Raw genomic sequence first — 26,269 nt, forward strand, 5'->3', positions numbered from 1 at the left:
AATAACTGTGTACTGTAGTCTTCTTCATGGGTAAATAAGGCATCCCCCTGAAAATAAGCCCTAGAGCATATTTTGGCCTTCCAAAAAAAATAAGACCGTGTCTTATCATCGGGGAAACAGGGTATATGTCATTACCACATTCTAAGGTACATTTTCAATGGAAGCCAATTAAACCTAACTGCATGTTTTTGGAATGTGGGTGGAAACCGTGGAGTACCCGGAAGAAACCCATGCAAACTCCATGCAGATAGTGTCCTGGCAGAGATTTGAACCTGGGAACTAGTGCTGCCTTAAAAGTAGACAAAACAGTGTTTGCATTGTTTGGTTTAGCATAGTGCAAGTTACTTGATAATGCTTAGGGGGTTGGAGGTTGCACAGTGCAAGGAACCCATTTTGCAGACCTCAAAAATTGTGAGCTGGTAGTTGATGCTGTAGTTAGCCAGGCTTGCTTAAAAAATGTTTGTGCCCTGTATTTTTTGTCAGATCATCCCAGTATTTGTTCTGCCATGTATATAAATACATTTCTTATGTACTAAGGAGAATATTTAAGAAAACTATGTGTGTATGAATTGCTACATATTTTCCAGATGTTAGAAGCAGAACAGCCAGTACAAAGGAATGTTGCCAGTTTAGGAATTAGTGAGGACAGTTTGTCTTGTGGACATAATGTGTTTAGCACAGCTTTCATGAAAAAAAAATAAAAAGATCAGATATCTGCATGTTCATTTCTTAATAGTAATCTTAGAATTGAACTGATTCTATGAAAATATGCACATATTTACAGGTTAGATATTTCTATGACTCAGAAGAATGTGACTTCTTGTTTATGATCCAGAGATTTCCTGTAGAGCATTCTCGTGATGAAGGCCAGATGCTGTTTTCTGACTTTACTGAGCCTCAGAGCTGTATTTACATCATTGAAATATCCAATTTCCTTGCTTTGTGCTGGAGTTCATATCTTTGTCCTTGCTGTAATATACACATCCCTTTCTTGGCAGGCTATGGTTACACACAGACAGATTTCTTGCTTTTTTGATTGAGTTTAGGCACCTAATTCCATGTGCTTAAAAGTGCACACAGGAAAGTTGATATTGAAAACAAAGAGCACTACATCTGTCAGCAGTGATTTTACTGTTGGCCAAACAATCTGCTTCTGATGTCAGGGAAGGAAAGACTTTTTATGTCATCCAAAAGACCATTGTGTCCTCATAACTCACACAACATTCTTTGCCATTTTTTTCAGTTATATGTTGGTGCTATATAAATCCTGTTTATTAATAAAATTAATAACAATCAGTAAGCATGTTATAGTCATGGCCAGCTCAGAATACACTAAGGGCTCATTCTGATCTAGAGCGTTGAATAGAATGGCTACAATCAGTCTCTAATTGAAACACAACAACTTGTAATAACTATTTTGCAGAATCTTCTATCTTAGGATATTTGGTGGCAGGCTTAGTAGCAAAACTTAATGACATATGGGTCATGTATTCTCTTGCCAATGATCGATTGAGAGTTCAGACTTTGTTCTTCAGCAGAAATTCTAAATCCAAATGCTGAAGAATCTGACCTCCAAATCTGAACACTATGAAAGCCTAGAGAAATGATTTGTCTTTTAAAATTTTAGCTTAGTGCAGAACTCTGGCAAGCAATAGGTAATAAGTGTGTCCATGGTGGGCCTTATTTATAAAACTGGGAATCTGACATTCCCTCATGGGAATAGATTACTGCCATTGAAACACACAGACCTGGAAAAGCCTATTGTGTTTACATATTTAAAATACCAGAAAAGGAACAGAAACCTAATGTGATTTATTTAGTTTCCAAAATCACCCTGTGGAAAGATATGTAACAAAACAGGGGTATCTATGTGGGAAAAAAAACTTTTAAATAGACATGTTCACTGTTACAGTTTCCTTCCATATATTCACACATTTTGCTGCATACTAAAACAAAAGATACAATGCCAATCTGCATATGCAGGCTTGCAGCTGATATTGTCAAGTACTTTACAATTAAATATAAATGAATCTAGAGTCCCAGAAAAGTACTTGTGATTCCTTCCTTTAAGGAATCATGAATAATAACAGCTTGATGTCTTTGCCTGGTAGCTCCATTATCTAGGTCACCGGTTCCACCCACATTCCACCACCAGATGGCAGCATTGACATCTTTTCAGTACTAGGGACAGATGTTCTAATATGCGTTTATAGATTCAGGTTTCACATGTTGCTATAGTGATGGGGGGGGGGGTCCTGTTATTCAGGGTTAACTGTTAGATGTCAGCAACAGGAGGGAATAGGCATTGGAATTCCCATTGAGAATTCCCCCTTCCCACCCACTAGTTTGTGCAATGGCAGAGCAGACTTTTTTTTTACTTGTAGTTCAGGTTTTCTGACCTAAACTAATGTCCAAGCAGCCTTGTGTTGTTAGAATTATTAATACTCACACTATGCCTGCTATGAATCTGTTCTGTCTGCTAAATCATAGAAAGCACAGTAGATACATCTAGCTTTCCATTATCCCATAGCAGCATCATTTTACATGTAATACAGCTGTTGTGCGAATGGATCAGTGAAAATAATCACCATGTGCTCTTCTGCCTGACCCCCTTTACAGTCTGAGCAGCTGTTGCTTGTTATGTAATATTTAGTAAGGCAACATAATACGCACTGAATGAATGTATTCTGTATTCTCGTCCACTAATTCTTCTATATACTTTTCATCCAGCAGATGGCGCATGGGTCCATCTTTTGATTTCTGTGTAGCCTTTCACCCCTCTCTCCTCCCCAGGCTTGTGCAATGCAGACAGGGGGGGGGGGGAGGGACAGGTCTGCAGTGCGGTGAAGGCATGGCACGTAATACAAAACGTCAGGAAGAAATTCCCATAACTCATGTTATCCCCTCCCCCATGCTTTGGGAACCATGCCAGAGCGTGGGATTCTTCCTTTGTGCAGCTGATTCACAAAAAGCTGTGTGTATGTTAGACACGTGCTGATAATATGTGACCAGCAGAGGGAGAAACAAGAAAAGCTTTATAGCTTGATTTTCCAACAAATTCCACATCTGCAGGACAGAGGCAGCAGCTGTCTACTAATGCTCTATACAGTCACTACAGAGAATGGCAGTGCTTTGTAAGGATGTGATCAGCTATGCTGTGTAACATCATAATGAGCTACAAACCTTCTTACATCCATTACTGAAGCAAGATGAGATCTCTCCTGACCCAAATGTGTGTTGGTGCATAGATCCTTCTGCTGCATTGACAGGCATGTGAGATCTGTGTGTATACTCATGTATTCATGCGAGCTCTGATTCCCCTTTAGGCAAGAAGAACATCTTGGCATCTCGCCCCCATACACATTTTATTTTTATGGTAAATGCAGGTTGCAAAATTCCAAATATAGATCGTTAAATAGAGTGTTGTCTAAATAGATGTTTGGAGTTTGCTGTATAGCATATACTATCCAGGGCTGACTTTTATGTTCTGCATTTACTCATTCATTTGGAAAAAGAAAACTGAAGAAAAACAAATCTAGTGAAATATTTTATGAGGGTATAACATTATATTTAAAGTAACCATTTCCAGGCATAAAGCATGTAACACATGCATTTCCCTTTAATGTGTTTCTGCTAATATTGGAGGTGTCCTGTAAAGTGAATTATCAGTAAAACTAAGCTATGACTATTTAGATTAATACTCACCCTTCCCACTTTCAGTCTCTAAGCACCAGTGTCTTCCTTTGAAAAACCTTATTAAAAAAAAGAATTTAACACTTGTGGGAGTATTTGATGGTGGCATTGCCACTGCACTCTGTGGTCTCATCTGCTGACCCCTATGACATTACAGGGCCCCATAGAGTGCAGCATGGCATCTTTGTATCTAAAGTGACATTAATTATAGGTAAGTTATGCAGAATAAAGTCTACTCCGATTTCTATCACTAGAAATGATCTTTCATTTTATTTTATGATTGTTTCCAGTGACAGATGAATACACAATTGCTGTTCTATTGGGCAAGGAGGGGGGAGGATGAGCGAGTGGTTGATGAACAGTGTTGGGTGACTGCTATGCACATTCTAGATTTTCACCTGGGATGAAAACAACTACTCATCTTAGACGACAATTATCTGCTGTGTGTTTGTAGCCTGAATGCATTCAATGTGTTACCTTAAGTAATATGACCAGTTTGAGACTTGCTTGTGGCCATCAGCAATAAAAGGTACACTCTATTTGGATTTAAAAAAAAAAAAAATAGAATAATGCACACATTGAACACAGCATACCTGTTAACGTTCAGCTTTCATCTACGTTGTAGTAAATCGGTCCACCCGATTATCTTTGCTGATCTGTAAAACCCTGTTGCTTTTCAGTTTGTATATCAGAACAACTTTTCCCAAACAAACCCAGTGCTTGTTTCCTTGTTTGTCATATACAGAAAGCCTTTTGTTAAATAACTTTTAGCTCCCATCTGGGGCTCCTTGTCACCAGTCACATGCAGAAAGCCTTGTGTTTTAAAAGTTTTTTCTTAATAAAGCTAACACCAGTGTTGTGGTCTGTCACATTTGTGAATGGGCACTGCTGGCTTCAAATGTGATTGTAATTGGTTATTAAAATCTTTGTTTCTTCAAAAATCATTCTCTTTGCCAGAAGTTTGTGTGAGATCCCAACATTTTGAGCATTCCACGTAGATTCTTGTGTTCCAACATGTAGTCTCTTATCAATAGAAAGTGTATCAGTGTCCATGTATTCTAGAACGTTTGCTTCTGTGGCCAAAAGTTTAATGTTTTCTTATCCTAGCCCAATCTGGAAAGGCGTCCTTGTAATTAAGGGTTTCCATCTCATATAGTAAATATACAACCCCTTTAGTTTGTAGTATATGCATGCACAAATAAACCACTTTGCTTAAGTTAATATTTTACTTAATTTTCTTTACAGAGGGAGATGAAACTGGTGTGATGGACAGTCTGCTGGAGGCCCTACAGTCTGGTGCTGCATTTAGAAGGAAAAGAGGTCCACGGCAAGGTAATGACGTTAATCAATATTGTACTTTGCATATCTCTCTTATAGATTTCTCCGTACCAGCCTGATTAAACCTTCAAAACCCCTGAGGAAGCCAGATTTTCGCAAAACGCATTGGGACGTATGTGACCTATCAGGTCCTACCTTTTGATTTTCAACTATTGTATGGCGGTAGAATACCTATATATAGCACAGTTATCCCATTCCTTTAAATGTGAACAGGAATAGGGGTACAACACAACTATTGATTGTACACTGTAATTATGTATTAATCAACTATCTATAAATACATAATTACATCTTTGCACTAAATCTCAGAGCCTCATACCTCTTTCTTTTCACTTCGCATTTCTACCCTTCAAATATTTCATTACTTAGTTAAATGTAAGATTTCATCAAATGTCAAACATTTGAAAACACTTTTCAAGTACTGTATATTGTATCCTTTGAAATATTGATTTGAGGGGGTAAGAATTAAGTCATGCTTAAAGGAAATAAAACATAGGCAATCCCTGAAAAAGATTTGGCAGATTTGCCTTAATAAGGTATCATGTGATTTTTCTTAAAGTGAACCTGTCATAACTGCAATCCAAAAGTGCAACTTCTGACATCCTTCTGAAGATTCTTGGAAATTATTTTTGAGTTTAAGACTTTTTGAACTGGTATTAGTATGAAGATCAAGAAAGTAAAAATAAATGTTAACTAGATTTTAGAAGATTAACGTGTTAGCCAGGCTAGCTAACACTAGTATTTAAACCTGTGGGGCTTGCAGGATATTAACCTGTACGTCACATAGTGCTAGCAACCATCATACTAACTGAAGGATACAGTCAATACTTTGATTCAGTGAGCCGGATGTATAGTCAGAATGATTGATCTGCACACTCATCCTGGGTCTCTGACTCAGAAAGCATTAAAACCACTGGATTGGCTAGACAGGGTGGCATCTAGTATTTCTAGGTAAAGAATGACAGCTTATGAGTTTGTCAGGTTGTTTGTTTATAGCACATTGCGTTTTTATTCACAATCTATTATAGAAAATGTACTTGCAGCGAGCTGAGTTAAAAAATATTATTTTAGCTTTAGAGATTTTGGCACAGAATTAGAAATGTTTGTTGGTATCAGTTATATTATATGAAATCCGATTCTATCCAACAAGTTTTTACATGATACAACGGTCTTGCCTAAAATACAGCATTTACAATTGTACAGCCATGAGTCACATTAGGGTGCGGTGCTGTACAGTTTATAATTCTGCCCATTTCAGCATTGGCAGCTGGGAAATACCATGAAAGAAAAAGAGAGAGTTATATTAGGTAATACATTGACTCCTTACATTCATGCTTTTCAACAACTGTATGAAAAATGTTGGGGAAGGATTATTAGAATGCCTTTGTGGTTTTACTTCTATCCAGAGTTCTGTTTGGGAGATTCTCCCCACTGTACCAGTAACAAGGGTTTATGCAGACCTCCTTCTGTTAAAAAGTAAAAAACAAAATTTGCCTAAATAAAAGCAGTAAAATGCCATAGTTTTCAATCAAGTAGATCAACATTTGTGGTAAAAGTGTAGAAACATGGTTGTGTTTTTCCTTCTTTTGCAAAATAAAGACTGCAGCCTGGGCTTTAAAGTATAGTTCTGCTATTTATGTTACTCCAATACCCAATAATGTTGATAATAAGCATCATTTTTATCCTCCTTCGATCAGCAGTAGTGACTGTCAGAGGATCTAGTTTTCATAAGACTCATTTTATGTGTGCCACATGTACTTACCAGAACTCATTGTTCCTTGTCCTATTACACTCTAGACCAGTTTAAACCAGAGATCAATGGCAAATGCATTATGATGAGCAAACATATTTGGTTCTCACAGCCGCAGAGTGATGTCAGGAAATGTTTCCTTAGGTCATGGTCAGTGATACAATGGCCTGTTTATTCAGACAGTGGAGTCCTTGTAGAATGATGAAGTATTAATCACTGCTGTGTACTTGTGATAGCAAATTCACATGCTGACTCTGTACTGTACGTTAGATTTGGGGCTTGTTAACACCCACATCTAATGACAACCAGGTGCCCAAATAGAAGTTATAAAAAAAGGTAGCTATAGTCCAAAAAAAAAAAGAGGAGTATTCGACATCAATACAAAATTAAACTAAATGTGACCACACTATTTTGGATCCTGAGGTACCAAATAAGCGCTTTGGTATAGAGTTGGAGAAATTGGTAATATAATCCAAAATGCTTGACACATGGGGCTGGTAATCCAAATTAAATAAAACAATGCTGTGAATATTGCTGCTACTGTGACAATTTCACATTTAGTAATATAACCCTCCCATCCACCTGCTGTGAAATCTGCAGGGTGTTAGGTGTTATACTTACCTTCAGCTCTAATACACTGGTCTGGCAAAACCTTTGTTTGCAAACTGTCCTGGCTGGACCCCATAGCTGCCACACATGTGCCACAAACTTTGTTCATTATTATGACTTGGTCCTCTCTTTTCCGATGCCCTAGAGCAGTGATTTTCAACCACTTTGCTGCAGCACACTAGTGTGCCTTGAGAGATCTTCAGGTGTACTGTGGGAAATTATCCAGTTACCATTGTCAAGTGTCTGTACTGTAGTGACTGGCAGAGTAATGTAATACTCTTCCATGTCAGTGGGCGGCAGTAGGTAGCTTAATTGCCTTGTTTATTCTTAGAGACAAGAGAATTAGCTACAGATTGTCATCTTGTAACATTTTTGATTAGTGGTGTGCCGCAGGATTTTTTAAATGTAAAAAATGTGCCGTGGCTCAAAAAAGGTAGTAAAACACTGCCCTAGGGGATGTTACCAATTTTATTTACCAATCCTCTAGGGCTTTTTTTTAACCATGGCAGAATGATGACAAATGATTGAAGGACTTAGACACTTCAAGGAAGCAGAGTTGTCTTTTAGGCTACCATGTTACTTGAATAATGGTACTTATTGTTCATGTGAAGCAGCTGGTGATCCTCACATTTATAAACATTAGGTTCAATTAAAGCCCATCTCCAGGAAAAAAATGAAATTCTCACATCAGTCTACCAGCACCCCACCTTTAACCCATTCTGCAGGACTAAGGTTTTCCTTCCCTCACTACCAATATTCTTTGTACAGTCATGAGAAAAAGAAGATACTTCCTTTTATATAAGGTTTTATGTATTTGCACATAATAAAAAAAAAGTAGCTGGTCCTTGTTTTTTGCAAACATAGCAATGTGCATTATATTCAACTTTTTTTGCTCTCATTGTACTCCCATATTCTTTTTAGAGAAGGAGGCTTTCCCCCGGCAACCCTTTCAAACAAGTTCAGTCTTTTTCTAATTGTCATGAATTTGAGATTTAAAATGCTGCTAACATAACAGTCTGGTTCTTATGTTGTATTTTCTCATTGCACAGCCTGACCTTGGAATAAATTTGCTGGAACTCCTGGAAATATTGGCAACTTTTTTGAATGCTTTCCACTAGTAAATTATATTTCCCCGTGCAGATAGATGAACTTCATATTGTTGAGAAATAGCCTTATAACTCTTCCAAAATTGATAGGCAGCAAGAAATTATTCTCTAAAATCATTGCTGATATCTTTTCTTCAGAGCAAGCACTTAACTGTTCATGCATGTTATCACACACATGAAGGCTCTAGACAAGCAAACTGCCATTACCTCTGCTTTTGTCACACTTGCTGATAACCAGCTAATGAAGTGCATTTGTATACCAGCACCTGGCTGCTACTTAGCCTTTTCATTCTAATGGAAACATCAAGGGTGTGCCTAATTTTTCCCACATTTCTTCTGCATTTTGACTAAGGCTTTGTTAAATAAACACAATTGTCCATCTAAAGATCATATTACCTAATTGTAAGATCTGCTAGGGAACCAGATAGATTTTAGGTCCTAATAGTCAAAACCATAGAATTCAAAGACGGTTTGATTTTTTTTTTTTTTGTCATGACTGTAAACCTGAAATTTAGTTCAAAAACTAAATCTAAAGTTTTTATGTGTGAAGAGAATTTTTGGTTTACCTCATTTGTTTCTGTTCCATAATTATAAGTCTGCAGGAATGTACAATTCTGTTCACTGCCATACACCCACTTGACACATCCTTGTTAGTTTTAGCTAAATCCCAGAAATAAACTGTCACTGTGAATATGTATTTCTGTTTGTGTAAAGTGTATCTAAAAATGTATGCTATATCTGGTATGACAAAACACTAATTTGTGGATTTCTTCTTTTAAACATTTAAACAGGAAGTTTAACTTTTCTGTAATAATAAAACTTTTATAGAAGGGTTAGTAATTATTATTGTATTTTATTGCAGCATAGACAATGTTCAGATCTGCAGATGACAGAAGAGGGCAGGGTGTTTTCAGCCCAGAGTAAAATAAGACTAAAGGTGCCCTTGTTACAGAAGGACCAGTTATATGGTTGAAATTGTTAAGGATTATGAAAAGCAATGTTAAGCAGTTCTAGTGTTAATGTACATTTATATTCCTGCATTTTTACTATCTTTTGGGGGTTCAATTTTACAAGCAAGCAAACAAATAGCTAGTATGTTTTGCTGTGCAACAAATGCTGTTGAAAGATAATTTATGGTTAGCTTGTGTAGAGCAAAACAACATGTTCACTAAACTGCCACTTCCTTCTGCATATACTCTCCTTCTTTAATACTAGCAAACTATGTTAATCAACTGTCTGCAGCAAACAGAAGCTCTGAGTAAACTTCAAGTCACTGTAATCCATTTATCGGACCCATGTGACAGTCCTGGGTACCTAAGCAGCCAATCATAAAGCACCCGTCCTATCACATGAGAGGAAGGGGTGCCATATTTTTAAGATATATGAATAGAGCAAGGTGAGTATATTGGAGGCCGAGTATATATAGCTGTAGAGGATGACAGTTTAGTAAACCTATTGCACTGACCTGCATGAGTAAAGCACTGGTCTGGCTTAAGCTGCTATTTACCTAGGATAGTTAATAAATCCTCTTATTGGTTGCTATGTGTTAATCTGTTTTTCTGGGATGGTTTGGGGATTCATCTCATTGGATGCTATGTGTTAATCTGTTCTATTTTTCATGCTTCTGCTCTTGTATGATGATCTCACAATGTAAAAGTATAAAGTATGTTTTAAAAAAGTGAGCTGTTCCCATTGTGAAATCATTTTGTGAACCTGTGGGAAGTTTTGCCCCCAAAAGAGTTTTGAATTTACCTTTTCCTGCTTCAAAAATAACCTGTTAAAATTGGGATCATGCAGCAATTTCCGTATCCATTGTACTTGTACTTACAGTGCAGGGTTACTTATGAGGGATTTGTTATTCATCCTTATTTAGTTTAATCTGTCAGAGCCTAACATTTATAGTGTCAGGCGGTTAGAGGTCACCTGAAGCCACACAATTGCTGCTTGACCTTATAAATTGGGGACAGCTTGGTATACCAACAGGTTTTAGACTTAAAGTGACCTCTGGCCTTCTGCCTAAACAGAATCAGCCCTATATTATCATCTATTATGGCATGTATTTCAAGGTAAGAGGTTTTGGTCAATGCTAAATACAAGAAAAATTATGACACATTATGATTATGACATTATTCCTCCAGTTGTGCTTCCATAAATTGGAAGGATACCGGTAAGTTTGGAAAATTGGGTGATCACAGAATTGTAGGGCTATTTTTTCTTAATATTCTGTTTCTTCTTAATAGACTCTCTCCTGTCCCTCAGTGAGGAGGAGGAACAGGCACCAGACCTGGTAACACTGGGTGCATTTGTGTGATGTGTTTGTGCTAATAACAATTTGTCATTTTTTTTGTTATTGCTAAACACAATATCCCATTTTCATTTCAGATTTTTTTTACTTGATTTTTATTATGTTAACAATTTTATAGCTAACATCGTTTGCAAAGCTTGATAGTGTGCATAGCTGTAAGAATATGGATTGAGAGATGTCTGCTGGTCAAAGAAAAAATATGAAAAAAAAGTTTTAATAAAACTCCAACTTCGTTTTTGACTTTATTGCTCTTAATGGAAGGTGTTCTAGTTGTTCAAAGAATTGCAGTTAAAGCCTGAAATGCCTAGATTGCCTATAGGGCAAAAATGATGCAAACTTATTGATAGTTGCTTTTTTGTTTTTTAATAAATCATTATCATTCATTTATCATCTTAGAATGGTTACTGGCCAGCAATTTTATTGCTGCTCAGTTACCAGTAGCATCTCTCAAGCCATTAGATTTTACAATTTGATTTTGTTAATGATACTACACATCTTACCACTAATTTATTGATTTCTGTATTTATATGCATTTATTTTAAAGTGTTAGTTTGTTTTACTAACATTTAAGTCTGATTAACTCATTTTAAATGATTTATCCACACCTGTTTGGATTCCACAATTGTATTACATTGTATTTTATTATGAATAGGTACAATTCTATTGTCTGATATACACATTTTTTTCTAATAACTTATTAAGATAAAGTAATTTTTTATCTAACTGTACCTATCTTTAAAGCATTTCATCTTTATACAACATTTATTGATCTTTTGTAGGCAAAAGATTACTTTATTCCTTTGATTGTCACTATTATATTCATTATAATTTAATAAGCATTGTACAGTAACTGGGCTACTGAGCACAGATTAAATAGGCAAAAGAACAGGCTACCAAAAGCAGAAACAGAAAATACTGTTGGATTGGATTTTCACCAGTGTGATGTTCTGCCTCTCTTTAGGGTATATTATGACCTATTAGACCTATTAAGAAGACCACCAAAGCTCTGGTCTGTAATATTGTGATGTGAAAAGTCAGTTACATTTCACAAACCATTCACACAAAGATGAGTATGTTTACTTCAGCCATACGACTGAAAAAAAAAACATTCTTTTTTAAAAAAATGTTTTACATTAAATTAGCTAAAAGTATCTCCCACTAAATAGACTTTTCACTGTGGTATGTTCACTTTATAAATTAGGACAGTCTATGTAGCTAATGCATTGGGGAAAGTCATTGGAATTTTAATGTGTATTATTGAGGAGAAATTGCTGACAAGGAGGCAATTCTTGCAAGTTTTCTTCATCAAAAAAATAACCTAATCTTGGAGATGTTAAACAGTTGCTTTCCTGCTCTGCGTGCATGATGTAGTCACACATTTCTGGTGCCTTATTAAAATAATACTGCATTTGTCTTAAATGTGGCGTATAAACTAATAAGGAGGTGAATGTTATTTATATACAGTAGAAGTTTATTTGGCTTCTTTTTCATTATTATTATTATTTTTCATGAATTATTTTTTATTATTATTTTTAGTAGTAGTAGTTTTCATTATTTTCTAAATCGGAGCATTAACTTTTTTTTACGTGACTAAAAACCCTTTTAGTATTCAGTGAGACAGTATACAACATAGGCAGGTTATCTGTCCCCTCGTAGAAATAGGGAATGTCCCATAAATGGTGTTATTCTGGTAGTATGAGATGCTTCAGTCCCTTGCGAAAATGATGCATATTTAATGTTTGCAATATTTTTATTCAAGAGTTGTGTTGCTTCATGTGGCTGGGTTGCAATCAAGTGCTGTGTGACCTTGCATGTTTTATACTTTGCATGAATTTTGCATGATATGTACTTATTTAATTTTCAGTTGAGTAAGTCTTTCTACATGGTTAAAGACTAAAACAGAACTCTTATTATCTCTTTCAAACATTTAACATAGCTTCCGTGTTCTGTACCACTATTGTTTGGCTTTATAAGGCTAGAACACTGGTTGTCATATGGATCCCTTTTACACTTCAACTCCAAATAGTTTATCCTCACTAATAATTTTATGTTTTGATGAGTGTATAAACATGTTCTGTTTGTGTTTTAGTTGTTTATTATATGTTTAAACCACTGAATTACACTTCTTAACTACTGTAACTGCATTTTCAGTGCAGATCCCCCCTAGTAGTTATTGTACCCACAGAAAAGTAATTAGACACTTTATTTGCAGACATCAGTGCATTCCTCTTGCGGTGGCCTGCAGCCCCATGACTTTTATGTACAGAGTTGTTCTTCCTTTAGGATGTAAAAAAAATGAAAACATTTTACATTTTTTCAAGTATGGAGTAAAGTTTGATGTAGCTTTTTTGTAAAGCCTTAGTGGACAAAATGGCTAAATGATCTTTATAAAATACAGTTATCTTTTTGTACACTGTACTCTTCTTTAGTTGGAACAGTGTTGTTTGCTGGGTCTTTAAGGGTTTGATGGAAGCAGATGTGCCTTGACACATTTGATTGATACTTTTTTCAGGACAATGAAAAACCTAAATAGTCATTGCACTGGGGCTAATATGCAGCATTTGTGTTGGTGCCTCTGTTTTGCTTTTAATATATATATTGTTTTATTTTTATTAAAGTAAGTATAGTGCCCCACCATACCTAATGACTGGTTACATATACTGCTTTCTAGACTGATGGCACCATGTTTTAAATTAAAATCTAAGTAACTGGTATTCCCAAAGAATGGTCTTTGTTTGGTAAGGAATTTATAATGAGATGTAAAAAGACCTCCACTTTTGTTTCAGGCACTGTAGGAGGCCTTTTAAGTGTGTTTCTTTTCAGGGCACCTATTTATACCCAAAACAAACACTTACTTTCTGTAAATCAGCTTGGTGATGATGATTGATGATATCAATTCCTGGAAGCCCAACTGAGCCATCAAAAATCATATAAGTGAACGCAAAGACGTTGAAACTACCCATTTTGCTAGGTATCCTTACAAAATAAAGCACTGACCAAAATAAAAGTGATAAACTTTGCTTCAGAAAAAGTCAAGAGTCAAAAGGTAATACTTAAAGAAAACTGCAGTTTGTCCAATAAATTACAAAAATATAGACGGTGATATTTTAAATGGGTGTCCACATCACTTCTTCACTTAACACACTTGTTTAGTGTATTAGTGTATTAATGCAATGTGTAACATATGAGGACCATTAGGAACATAAGAAATGGTGGCCTCAAAATGACAGATCTTGATTCCTTAATACCATATTTTATGATCTAGGACAGGTACTCTGTTTCCTAAATGTAGCTGGGCCTCTGCCAAAGTTATTCAAATGTTAATGACTGGTACTGACTGTTTGGTACTGAAAATTCTGGAAATACTGAAAATTGGTACTGTAAAATGAAATAGGCTACATAGACGACAAGGAAAAAATTAATTCTTTAATGGAGTTTTCTCCCACCTGTTACTTTTTATGTGCTTGATTACAATTCTATTTAATGTTATTGATCTTTCCAACACTCTTTATCTTCCCGCACCCCTTCCCTGACTTAATATAACCCACCTTTCCCCTCCACATACTTACTGGAATATGAAGGTCACCACTCCACTGTTAGGCTAGGTATACATGTGCAATTGTTCTCGTCTGATAATCGGCTCAGGGCCAATATCGGACGAGAATCTGGCATGTGTACAGCGCTTGTCGTCCATCATCCGAACGACCGTCATGACGGATCCACAGGCGATGGTAGACCGTAGTGCTAGATCATAATGCAAGTGAAGGGGAGAGAGTGCAGCGGGGTGCCACTCTGTTGTTCTCCGCCTCCCCTCTCCATAGAGGATAACGGTGCTGTATGTACAGCACTCATTCATGCATCATGCAGTCGTTAGTCCCTTATAACGATTGTGAAAGATCTTTTCCAACGACAATTATTGCATGTGTGTACATAGCCTTTACATCCACTGGCCACAAGTTGTCTTTTCAGCCCATGCAATGTAGCCCCAAAGACTTCTATGGTGCTGTGTCCTGAGGTGATGTCTAATATTAAATGGTGGAGTAGCATAAGGAGTTTGTCACGGAGTGTCTTTACATTAAAGCACAATATTCTAATATAAAAGGCTAAATGTTTGAACTTTGCTGGTTGTTTGCATGATTGCATTTCATTTAAAGTTATAGACATAAACCATCATGATTTTACATGTTTATGCCTCCTCTAAAAAAATTTTTTCTAATGGTTTCTTTCTCTTTTTGTTTTCAGCGAATCGGAAAGCTGGTTGTGCCGTTACCTCGTTGCTAGCATCTGAACTGACAAAGGAGGATGCGCTAGTGTCAGTGGGTGCTAAGAAGAAGAAGAAAGCAAATGAGGATGACTTGGTTGAAATGGATACAGCTCATGAAGACAGCCATGATATGCTAACTCGGGCTAGTTAACCCTGCAGTGTGCAATGCACTTTACAGTTCTGCGCGTAGGAGATCTTCCAGGATCTTTGGAGAAGACTTTTTGCCACCAAAGACCCTTTTAAAACTGTTGTGTCAACAAGGGGATGTAACATTTTATACATGTCTGATTGGTCATGTTTGGAGGATGAGTACTAAACCAGTGGTCTTCATGCAAATGTTTTTTAATGTAAAATCATATTTGTGGTAGAGGTTGGTAATGTTATCTTGGTATATGGTACAGTGTGGTGGGCATGATTGCAGTCAAATGGGCAAGATATACCCTGAGTGGTCAAAGAGACCTACAAGTGTACAGTCATAGACTAGAATTAGTATCTGTAACCAAAGTATGAACTAATGTAAATACAGTACTGCCTTAATCTTTGTTTGCTTACCTCTAAAGGAAGGAATGTTGATATCACTGTAATGACTATTTTATTTATGATAGTATCATTGTGATAAGTTGGCTGGAATAATTAGATACACTGGCTGTGATCTAAAAGAAGATTTGATGTTTACTTTGATTTTGTGAAAAATTCATTGTACGTGTCCAAAATGCTGGTTCTGCCCTCCATTATGTAATTTCTGCTAAACACAAGCAAAATAAGCAAACCTCCTCCAAAGCCTAAATATCAAGGCCATATTTGTTTTCTGATTGTTTTATATGATCAGCAAGTTCCTCCACCACCTACATTTTGTTTGTGATATTTTAGACAAACATGACTATTTCTTAGCTGCACAAAATATGTAATTCCTCATAAAACACCTCAAAACTTTGTAAAAAACCCTTCTAACCACTTCACTAAAACATTTGATTGTGACAGGCAAATTTGGTTGACTATGGCTAAGCTCATACGTTTTAAATTATATTATTTTATGTTTAGTAATGTATCGGTGATGCTAGCACTTTTTACTGCTAGTTGTTTGGTACAAATATTGTTGGTAAACCGTATTCCCTAACTGAATTGTCACTACAACTACATGTTGTATTCATTGACCAGTATCAATGGCTATTTATTTGTTTGTTTGAAACATATAGTTTTTAGTTGTTCATTGCAGAACAACCCTAAAATTTTAAAGTAGAACTCCATTCACATCAAAGATCATTCCCCTGCTGTGTTATTCTCCAGTGTCAGGTAAAACACTGCCATTGTCCAACCAAAATTTAAAAAAAAAAACTTGGAAGGTGATTTGCTATGTGTTTTCTAGGTGCAAAATGGAGGATTTCTTTCCTGACCTCCTTCTGCTGCATGTTCCCCCCCCCCCCCCCCCCCCACAATCTCTGTTGACATATGTCAGAAAAATATCACAGAGGATCAGATGAAAGCAAATTTATTACTCTGGATACCTTGGTATAAGTCACCGGTGCTGCTGTCCTGACTGATAAATAGTGTCCATACAATTTTTGCTTCTGATACCACCTATCCGAACATCATTGTCAAAACTGGGCTGCCTAGAGTACATGGAATGTTAAGAATGGAACTTACTGTCAGAGGTTTTCCTTTTTATCACGGCAGCATTGCATGAATCAGCAACCTGGTCAGTCTTTATTCAATCACCTTTCAGTATCTTGACAGACATATCTAAATTCTGCAGTGCATCACTTTTGGATTTCCACAGTGCATTGCTTTTGGATTGCCTTTGCACATTGTTCTTGTTTATAGTCATTCTGCTCAGCTACCTGTAGATGGTTACAGATCTCTTAAAAGGTAAATATATATTTTTGTATTTTTTTACACATTTGCTTGAATGTAAAAAGAATCAAACTTGTAACGAGACACCAACCATTGTCTGACCACAGTCCATTGTTCCAACCAGCAACTCTACTTCTCCTCAATTGTCCAATTGTTGTACATTTTTCCTGGACAATGTCCATGCTCTTATTACAGCTGCAAGAGTGCACAGAAATGTTTAGTCAAACACTGCAAATTAAATATGTATATGTTTTACAAAGTTTTTGAAATGCTGTACGATGTCATTTAAACTGGTATTTTATACATATTTTAAATATATTATGGATGTCTAGGAATAATGTATGTAGGAGATTATTTCTAGATGGGTTCACATAATAGTAATATAATTTGGGGCAATGAATTTCTTGCATGACATTAAGCCTCTTTATTAACAGTTAGCCTTCTTGTACTGTATCAGTACTAGATGGTTTCTTATAGAATGTTTGAAAAGAGGCACTTAGATGGTTCACTTGAAGTGTACATTTGGGTGAAGAATATAGGAATACAAATAGTTTTTAAAAAGTTCCACAAATTACCAATTTTTGTAAGTAAAAATGTGTAGATATGTTGCAGATATTTTTCACAATGGCTGATATTGATCGATAATAACCTTCTTAAAAATCAATGTGGCCATATTGAAGCATTTCCTTTCATACTCAACTTTGTAAAACAGTTCTGAAGTACATAAATATAGGTATTGAACATCAAAATAAAAAAAATCCTAAACACCAGCACACTTTACCAGAAAACATAGGAAAATGTTGTTTAATCTATTTTTGGGATACAATGGTCTTGTCCAAGCTTTTTCAACCTTTTCACCCCTGAGAAACTACTAAAAATCTAAGGACACCCCTACTAAAACCAATTTGGGGGTCAGTAGAATAAAAAATCTCTTAGATTGGCAACCAGTGAAAAGAATGTCTCCCTTACAGCAGTGGCCATCCAGGAGCTGCCACTGCCATGTGGAGTTGGCTCCAGGGCCTGGCATCAACAAATTGGAGTCAGTTCAGTTTAAGGAACCCTGGTTAAGAATGGCTGGTCGAGTCTAATAAAACTTGCATGTTTGGAGAAAAAAAAAAGCTGTGAGGTTGTGTGTGCCTTCACCTTCAATTACCTATAGTGAAAATAAGCAGAACCTCCTTTTTTCTAAACACTGACTGCACAGCACATAAACAAATTATAGTCCATTTAAAATTACTTGATTTAGCATGTAAATTGTTTTCTATTTTCCTACAGCAGTGTAGAGCTGACATCCTGATCCTGAACTTACTACCTAGTGAGTCAGTTTTGAAGCCTAAAATGCTATTCTCTATGCCTATTCAAGATAAGCATTTACAGATGCTTTAAAGCCAATCTAACCCCAAATCAAGGCAAATAAGGTTCATATGTGAATACAGATAGTATATAGCAGCAAAGTGGTGGATAGAATATCTTTTTTATGGGTTAACACAAGCTTATACATAATAATAGATATGATTTTCTCTCATCTCTGAATTTATCCAGTGGGGTGGCCATTCAGAAGTGATCATGTGACACTCAATGTAGAAAGAACAACAGAGGCTAAACCACATTTCACAACACCCTTCATTACAGAGGAAACAATGTGTGGATCAGTGCACATCCAATTACAGCTACACAATGGGAATTTGTTTATTTAGAAAGGTAATACTAAAACCTTCTCAAAGCAAATGTGTTAATTACTAATTTGATTTTTGGGTTTAGTTGTGCTTAAAAGTTGTTGACAAGCTGAAGCCGATGTGTTTATTGCTTCACCTAAAAAGTTAATTTAAAAGCTTTCCCCACCCATTGCTACAGCTAGGAGCCAACTGAAGATGTCATGTCTTTCAATGACATTTTCATAATGTAAGACTAACAAATACTTGGCAGAACCATTCAGTATTCCCTTCCGGAGAGAGAGAGACATAATCTGTTGCAGAACAATTTGCCATTTGAGCCTTAACAAGGCAGGTTATTTCCACTTCAACAAAACTGTTGTAGGTGGACTTTGATAACCAGTATGATCATAAAGATTTACATGTACTGAGTAGCAAGCTGTTTTGTTTGACACTGCATAATATTTAGATAGAATGCCTTTAGGGAGAAGTATTGCTTGTATGTTATTTTCCTGGATAGGATCATTAATCCAAGCACTTTTCATATTGATGAATGTGTTCAATGCACATTTTGTAAATTCTATGTTTGATTTAGAAATCTCATTTGCCAAAAATCTTTTACTTTGGAATAAAATACAGCAGGTGTGTTTAATAAGTGCAGCATTTGTAAATCTGTGTAAGTTAAGTCAAGTAAAATAGCCGAATAATCTGTATATTTGTGTTTTAACTAGAATTCCACAATTATTTTCTCTTCATAAAACCTCACTCTGTGTTAAAGACTGTGCTTTAGTTTTACCAATTTTAGTTTAATTTTGGTATTTTAGTTTATATCTGAAATTTATTATTTTTTTTTCTACAATTCTAGATTGTTGGGTGCTGGGCTCACCTTCATTTGCCAGATATGCCTAAAACACATTGCCACATATCAAGCAAAACATAGTTGTATTGCAAGTATAGTATTGTCATTGTTTCACACTTATGTATGTTATTACTGGATTCATATGTAATCAGTCAGCCTTTGTGGTTCAAGAGCCTAAATGGAGATTCATACAAGGGAGTTTCAAAAGAACATATGTATCTAGAACAGATTCCCATGTTTTGTTTGAAGCAATGCAGAATTTTATTGTACCGCATAGCATGTCCTTCTGCAATAAAGAACCTGTCTGCTTTCAAATTTTTGTTTTTTTCTGTATAATTCACTTTATTAGCAGACTGGGACCCTTTAATTGAATTTTGCTCCACCCCAAGCAGAGATATGATAGTCTGAGATTCAGTGAGACTCCTATTGTTGCTAACCTAGAAGATATTTATGTGGAAGACTCAACATGTCTCTTCTCAGTACCTCTAGATCAGTGTTTTCGGACCTTTTTAATAAGTGGGAACCCTTAAATAAACTTTTAACATCATCAGCCAGCACATGCTTTATGCCCACAACTCACAGTACATTAGTGTGGTGGTCAGTAGGAAGAATGGCTCTTTTCACTGCTGACCATTGGGAAGAATATCACCCTTACAGGTAGCCAAAAAAACATAATTGGAGGGTGGGCACGAATTGCTTGTTGGTCAAAGAACCCCTAACAACCTCAGCAGTAACCCTAGTTGAGAAACACTGCTGTAGATGTCTTTTGATAGAAATGTATAAAATTATCAGACCAGTGACAGCAATATTCCAGCTAAATTGGTCTGATATGGCCATGTAGGAGGTGTGGGAAGATCTCCCTGCTGGAATCTCAGACATAATATCTACTAAAGAACTGTTAAACCCCTAATGATAAAATCTATATTGGGCAGAATTGGTCTTTAAAACAAAACACCAGCAACTCTATACATTTTAGCTTGATTTTAGCATATAAGTTCTATTCCCTGGCAGCTAGTTTTGCAAAGCTCAAAAGTATTTTTCTGATAGGTTGACAGGCTTTGTCATTGACAGTCTTCCCAATATATTTTAGGCACAGCATCATGTTCTTCTTTTAGTTTCCTGCTTGGCTCCTGCCCAACTTGGTGCCCACTCTTGTTGCATGCCTCACCCAAAAAAAAAAAAATATATATATTTTCAAACCCTGCATATCATCTGCTTGGTAGGTAGGTGCAGACCAAATGATCCAATGCAGAGATCTTATCACCCAGGTCTTTGAGAGATTTCTTTGTTGGCTTCTGTCTAAGGCAAACATCACTTTTGAGTAGACTTCCCTTTAAAAATATTGCTGCTAATCTTAAATTGTGATCTTTAACACACAGAGGCTTTTTTTCTGACTTGCAAAATATAATAGACAATGCAAGCTTCTGTTAGGATAGGGGCAGGGTGAAACTGTTTAGATGATCTGATTTACAGCATTTCTACAGTTTAAAGGACAACTCTTGGCCAATATGTAGCCACAGTCTTATGTTGTATATGCTCTATGCCTCACTTGTTTTTGAGTTGAGAATTGCAGTAGGAAAAGCCTTCTCTGTAAGCAGACAGGTGGGAAGAAATGGTATTTAATTTGGGTTTGCTAAAGGGAAAGATGTTGTAGGCATGGCACTGTGCTGATATTAGTAGTCTGCAGAACAGTGGTACATTATGTATTATCACTCTGCAACTATACAGCACAGCAGAGTAGGTTACATTACTTTACAAAGTCAGTATTCTACTCTACAAATAATTTGCTATTTAAAACATATATATGTTTGAGCTTGATCGCTACTTGTCTGGAGTTACCCTTTAAACTGATTATCTGTAGTGCCACCAATATAATCTGCCATATCTTGATCTCATGCTATTTTAGCTATTTTAGGATAACATAATGCATTCCATATTCCATTTTACTGTGTCAATCGTTTGATTTTATGTTATGGTTTTTTTTTTTCTGAAATCCTAAAGGCCAAAGGTGGCACATCTCATCATTTGATCATACAACTTTCATTCAATGTAAACATTACATGTGTTTGTACCACTGGAAACATATCATGTTTACCTAGCTTATTTTTGGTTTTTATTTTTTCCTGGGGATTATAATCATGTCATATTTTGTTTAAAATATTAATAAAAAATTTAAATTGTTAGTTGTGTTTTTATTCACAGTACATCACATGGACTCTTACATTTACATTCAGCATCTTGCATATCTAAACATTAAAGGTAGTCTGTTATTTTATATATTGATGACATGAGTGAAGCAAAAGGACCATTAAAGCATATCTAAACCCCTCAAAAATGTTATATATATAGCAGGCTTACAAGATGAATTGGGTGCTTTTTTTTTTTTTTTCGCCTTACGATCATCTGGTTATCCTGGCATTAACATACTTCCTTTACTTTCATGTCTTCACTTATTTGTCCTTTGTAAATGTTTATGGAGAAAGTGGTTAACACACAGAAAACAAAATACAAACATATCTGCCTTATGCATATCTCCATCCCATGGTAGATTTATGGGCAAGATTGTTGTTGAACTATGAATGATAGGTGTTCTCAGCCTTAAAATGTGCTCAGCCTAAAAAAAGGAAAACGATCACCTAATTAAACAGTATTTATATGGTACAGTCCAAGTATCCTACAGTACCCTTATGTATCTCAATTTCCAGGTGCTCCTTTCTTTCATGAAAGTATCACATTTTAATGTAGCAATCCTAAATATTCTTTTATCATGACAACCATTATTGATACTTTATAAAGCTCCAACTCTACAGTATAAAAAGTAGCCATCCTTTCACGCAGCATTGAACGTAGAAATTGATTATATCAATATTAGTAAGGTCTAGGTCAAAATGTTTGTGTCTCAGTCTCTGTAAGCAAGATTTTCTCATTGGGTATACATGTTACCTTGTCTCTACCAGAATTCACAACCTAAGGAAATACATACCACCTCCTGGAAAGGAACCCAAGGTGTCCTCAATGCTTCACTTATAACTGTTAGAGGATAAGAATGGTGTTTGATAGCATGATCGATCACTGTAGTTGTGCCTAGTGGTTCAGGCAGGTTTAAAGCACCTGCAAAGTTTGTTTTTGAAGTTTGTGAAGCATACTGTATAAGCTTTTTTATTGAAACAATTGGAAAGTCTACATGGATGCTTCTTTTTTGCTATGCTTCATGTTTATTGCAGTATGCTCCTTTGCTCTGACTCAAAGCTATATTGCCCTATGTGTTTGTAAAACTGAAGCAAAGCTGAAAAATGTTTTCTTTGGCATGGAGTCTTAAGTTTAAGCCAGTGGAGCCTGGGTCTTCTTCAGGTGTAGATCTCCTTCACAAAGCACTTAACATACCTAAAATTGGAAAGTGTATATTCTGGAACAAATAAAACATATTCAAATAAACAATATTTAATAAAATCAATAGTACTCAAAAAGTTAAAACCAACCAAGAAAGGTGAACCATAGACTGTAATGCAAGTTGTTAAACATGCATATTGTCTAAGTGTATTCAGAGCCCTTGATATGAAATGCATTACCATGGGAATGTTTTTCATTACTGCTGATATAAACCATATTTACCCATTCAATCTACATTTGTGAAGAGAGAAAGGGGTCATTTACTTATTCCTTAGCGGGGTAGAATTTAGGAGCACTCACCTGCCCCAAAGGATTCTTGAGGACCAAGACACTGCAGAATCTCTCTATTACCTACAGCGAGAAGCCTCATTGGCTCACCCAGTTGATGTAGAGGATTTTTCTTTCCTTTCTCTTAGTGATTCTCTTAATGACAAGATGTCACCATCTACACATGTGCGGGCACTAAAAGCCTTCTGACAAGTCAAACATAATACAATCCTGACAACAACCATCTTTCAGTCTAAGCTGTATACAAGTAACATGTTGATGATTGGGGTCAATTGCTTTTTCAATTACAAAGTTCCCACTGATTTCACTTAAATTGCTGTTTTCACAAGGCTGCTTTGCATAAAACAATCCCTGTTTAGTATTTAAGTCAATGTGCTTAAGTTGAGAAACTTCCAAGCCAAATAGTTCTTCTGGGAAATCTGAGTATGAATAAAATATCACATAGCTTTTAACAGTTTCCTAATGCACGTAGCGCAAAGCATTTTAACATTATGATCTCATTTAAAAAGAAATGTTAAAGCAGCACTAAGTCATACCACTGCTTTAAGAAGAGAAAAACAGCACTACACACTGTTAAAGCAAAGAATGTGTCTCATGCTGAACAAGCTTCAGGACTCCAGGGGGGGCGCAAGAAAAATAAGTGAAAGTTGAAAGAAAAATAAAAGCAGGGAGCACAGCTTGGTCATGTGATCAAGTCACATGACTGGGTCATTTCCAATCATGGAGCTCTCTCTGGTACTTTTTTCAGAAGGTACAGGTCTTTTGTATTGCTGTCATTAGCATGTACTGTTCTTTCTGAACCATACCAAATGGAAAAGAAGTGTTCAGTAATCTCCGTCATAGGAACACTCCAAAAAATATGTGAACACTTCCCAACCTACAAGCTGAACACTGAAAACTACAAGGAAACAAGAATAGAGGAATAAATAACATGTAATTGTGCATATTATAATAAAAAGAGGCCTCATATTTACTTCTTAGAGCACAGAGAACTTCTGTGCTGTTACTATAAAGTACGGTTGATGTTGTGTTCTATCAAGGTTATGGTTGAATAAATATCAATACAAGAATATCAGTGTGTGGCCATGAATGTTATTAAAAACAACATAAAGGGCATAGAAATAATACTATTTAATAAAAAAAAAATTGTTCCCAGCCAGCTTACAACGTTTACTTGTCCCTGACAGACTGGCTGCAATGCTGAGGATAAAGATCCTTGGAGGAAGCAAAGGAGTTGGCTGCTCCATTCACATATGGAAGTGTTTTAGAATCCCCTGCTGAGGATGCTGTAATTATTGTTTGTCCATACCAGTGTGTATCAGCCGAGGTTCAGTGGAGCCCTTGGGTTCCTCCCGAAGTTGCTAGGGGTTCCTTGAGCCATAAACAACCTGGACCCTTTCATGTCAATTTAAGTGACACCAATGATTATTTTGGATATCTGGAATGATGACATTTTCCCAATGTCCAGCAATGTAAGAAGCATTCTTCTCACTGATCACCATACTAATGTACTGTGAGCCGTGGATATAGTAATTTTTAGAAGGGGTTCTCTAAAGATCTGAAACTTATTTCAAGGGTTGCTTTATATTAAAATGGTTGAGAATGGCTGATCCATTCTGATTCCAGCTTTAGAACTAAAAACTTTAACAAAAGGGTATTTGATTTTATAAAGCACTGACAACAAAAATGTTTATTATGAATGATTATATTTTGTTGATAAAATCTAGTTTTCTCCATAAGTCTCTTGTATAAACGTCTTGTGTTCTCTCCATGCACCATGCACATCCTGTAATCTCTTTATATGAATTTCCTGTGGAAGCAGGCCCAGCAGCTGAACATCACATAAGATCACACAGGAAAGAGTGACAATGCTAGAAAAAGAATGGGAAAGGAAATGTCTGTAGATATACCTTGATAGTATGATTTAACTATACTTCAGGCACAGCTAAAAAAAAAAGCCAAAAAATGTTGTTGTGACATTATAGGAATAAGTGCAACAACAATTTTCATTTAAGGTGGGACCAAAGTTTCTCTTTGAACATTTATTACCGGATAAGTCTAAACCTGATAAACCTGATATTTATTGCAAAAATAGACAGACAATGTACCTTCTGCGATAAAACTGTCTGATCTGTCTTCTTCTGAATAAAGTTACGTCATCCTAGCTTGGCCAATCAAGATGGCTGAAAATCAAAACCAAAAAGAGGAGAAGAAATAGCTGTTGTATTTAAAAATTATTCAGATAATGGTATTTTATAGGACTATTATATAGGACTTCATCTGTCCTTTCTGCATTGAAAGACCTTCCTGGACACAATTTTTTCTAGAGTTTACTTCCACTTAAAAGTTTATAAAAAGTTTTTTTTTTTCTGGCTAGTATAGGGAATAATTCGATTTTTGTTGTCTGTATACTAATGGTAGAATGTTTGTTCTTGTCTTGGATATGCAACAAGAAATCTATATAAATTGAACAGAATTCCTAGGAACTGAGAGTAGCGTAAAATTTAGCTTCACCTAGTTCTCTCATGATAATTCAAAATGTTTAGAGTTTGCCTTACTTTTTCTGTGACAGTGGTCATCAAGACCAACAAAGAGGTCTTGATTTCACCAGCAGGCAGACATTTGCTTTTACATACACTTTATATTGTATTTTATATTAGATTAAATTTTTATTATAACTATGCAGGAAAGATTCACCCTCTGAATTGGCCCTGGTGATTATTGTTATCATTACAGATAACACACAGAACTGCTCATTGTAATGACAAAAAACTGACAGCATGTTGCATTTACAATTTACAGCAAATGTTCCCTCTTCTTGTGTAGGCCATGTGTGGAAAGTTTCGTTTGAGTATTTGAAGGTAAAGTGGGGTACATTTGAATCCGAGTTGTTAGGTCCCAGATACAGGGTTATATGTATTTACCAACAGGACTGCTCCTTCCACTCCAGGATTCCTCCAGAGTTTGCCTGGGGTTCTTTGAGCAATAAACAGTAAGTCAGGTAAGTTTATTGGATACCAATTATGTTTTTGTCTATCTGTAAAAGTGACATTCTTCCCACTGGCCAGCAATGTAAGAGGCCAGAACCACCACACTAATGTACTGTGAGCTGTAGATTTAGTAATTATAAGGTGGGTTTCCTGAAGACATGAACAATATTTCCC

General features: G+C 36.0%; 1 protein-coding gene across 1 annotated transcript in view; it reads left to right on the forward strand.

Annotated features, from left to right (window-relative positions):
- The window catches only part of DIAPH1 (diaphanous related formin 1), a gene marked incomplete in the record, with an annotated part of 161,638 nt that extends 140,028 nt beyond the window's left edge, over window positions 1-21,610 (forward strand). The window contains 3 exon segments of the mRNA XM_072400670.1: window positions 4,939-5,025; window positions 10,737-10,783; window positions 15,044-21,610. Of these exon segments, the coding sequence (XP_072256771.1) occupies window positions 4,939-5,025; window positions 10,737-10,783; window positions 15,044-15,082 (173 nt within the window).
- Between the last annotated feature and the right edge of the window lie 4,659 nt (window positions 21,611-26,269).

Source organism: Pyxicephalus adspersus, chromosome 2, assembly GCF_032062135.1.
Source record: "Pyxicephalus adspersus chromosome 2, UCB_Pads_2.0, whole genome shotgun sequence".
Classification (NCBI taxonomy): domain Eukaryota; kingdom Metazoa; phylum Chordata; class Amphibia; order Anura; family Pyxicephalidae; genus Pyxicephalus; species Pyxicephalus adspersus.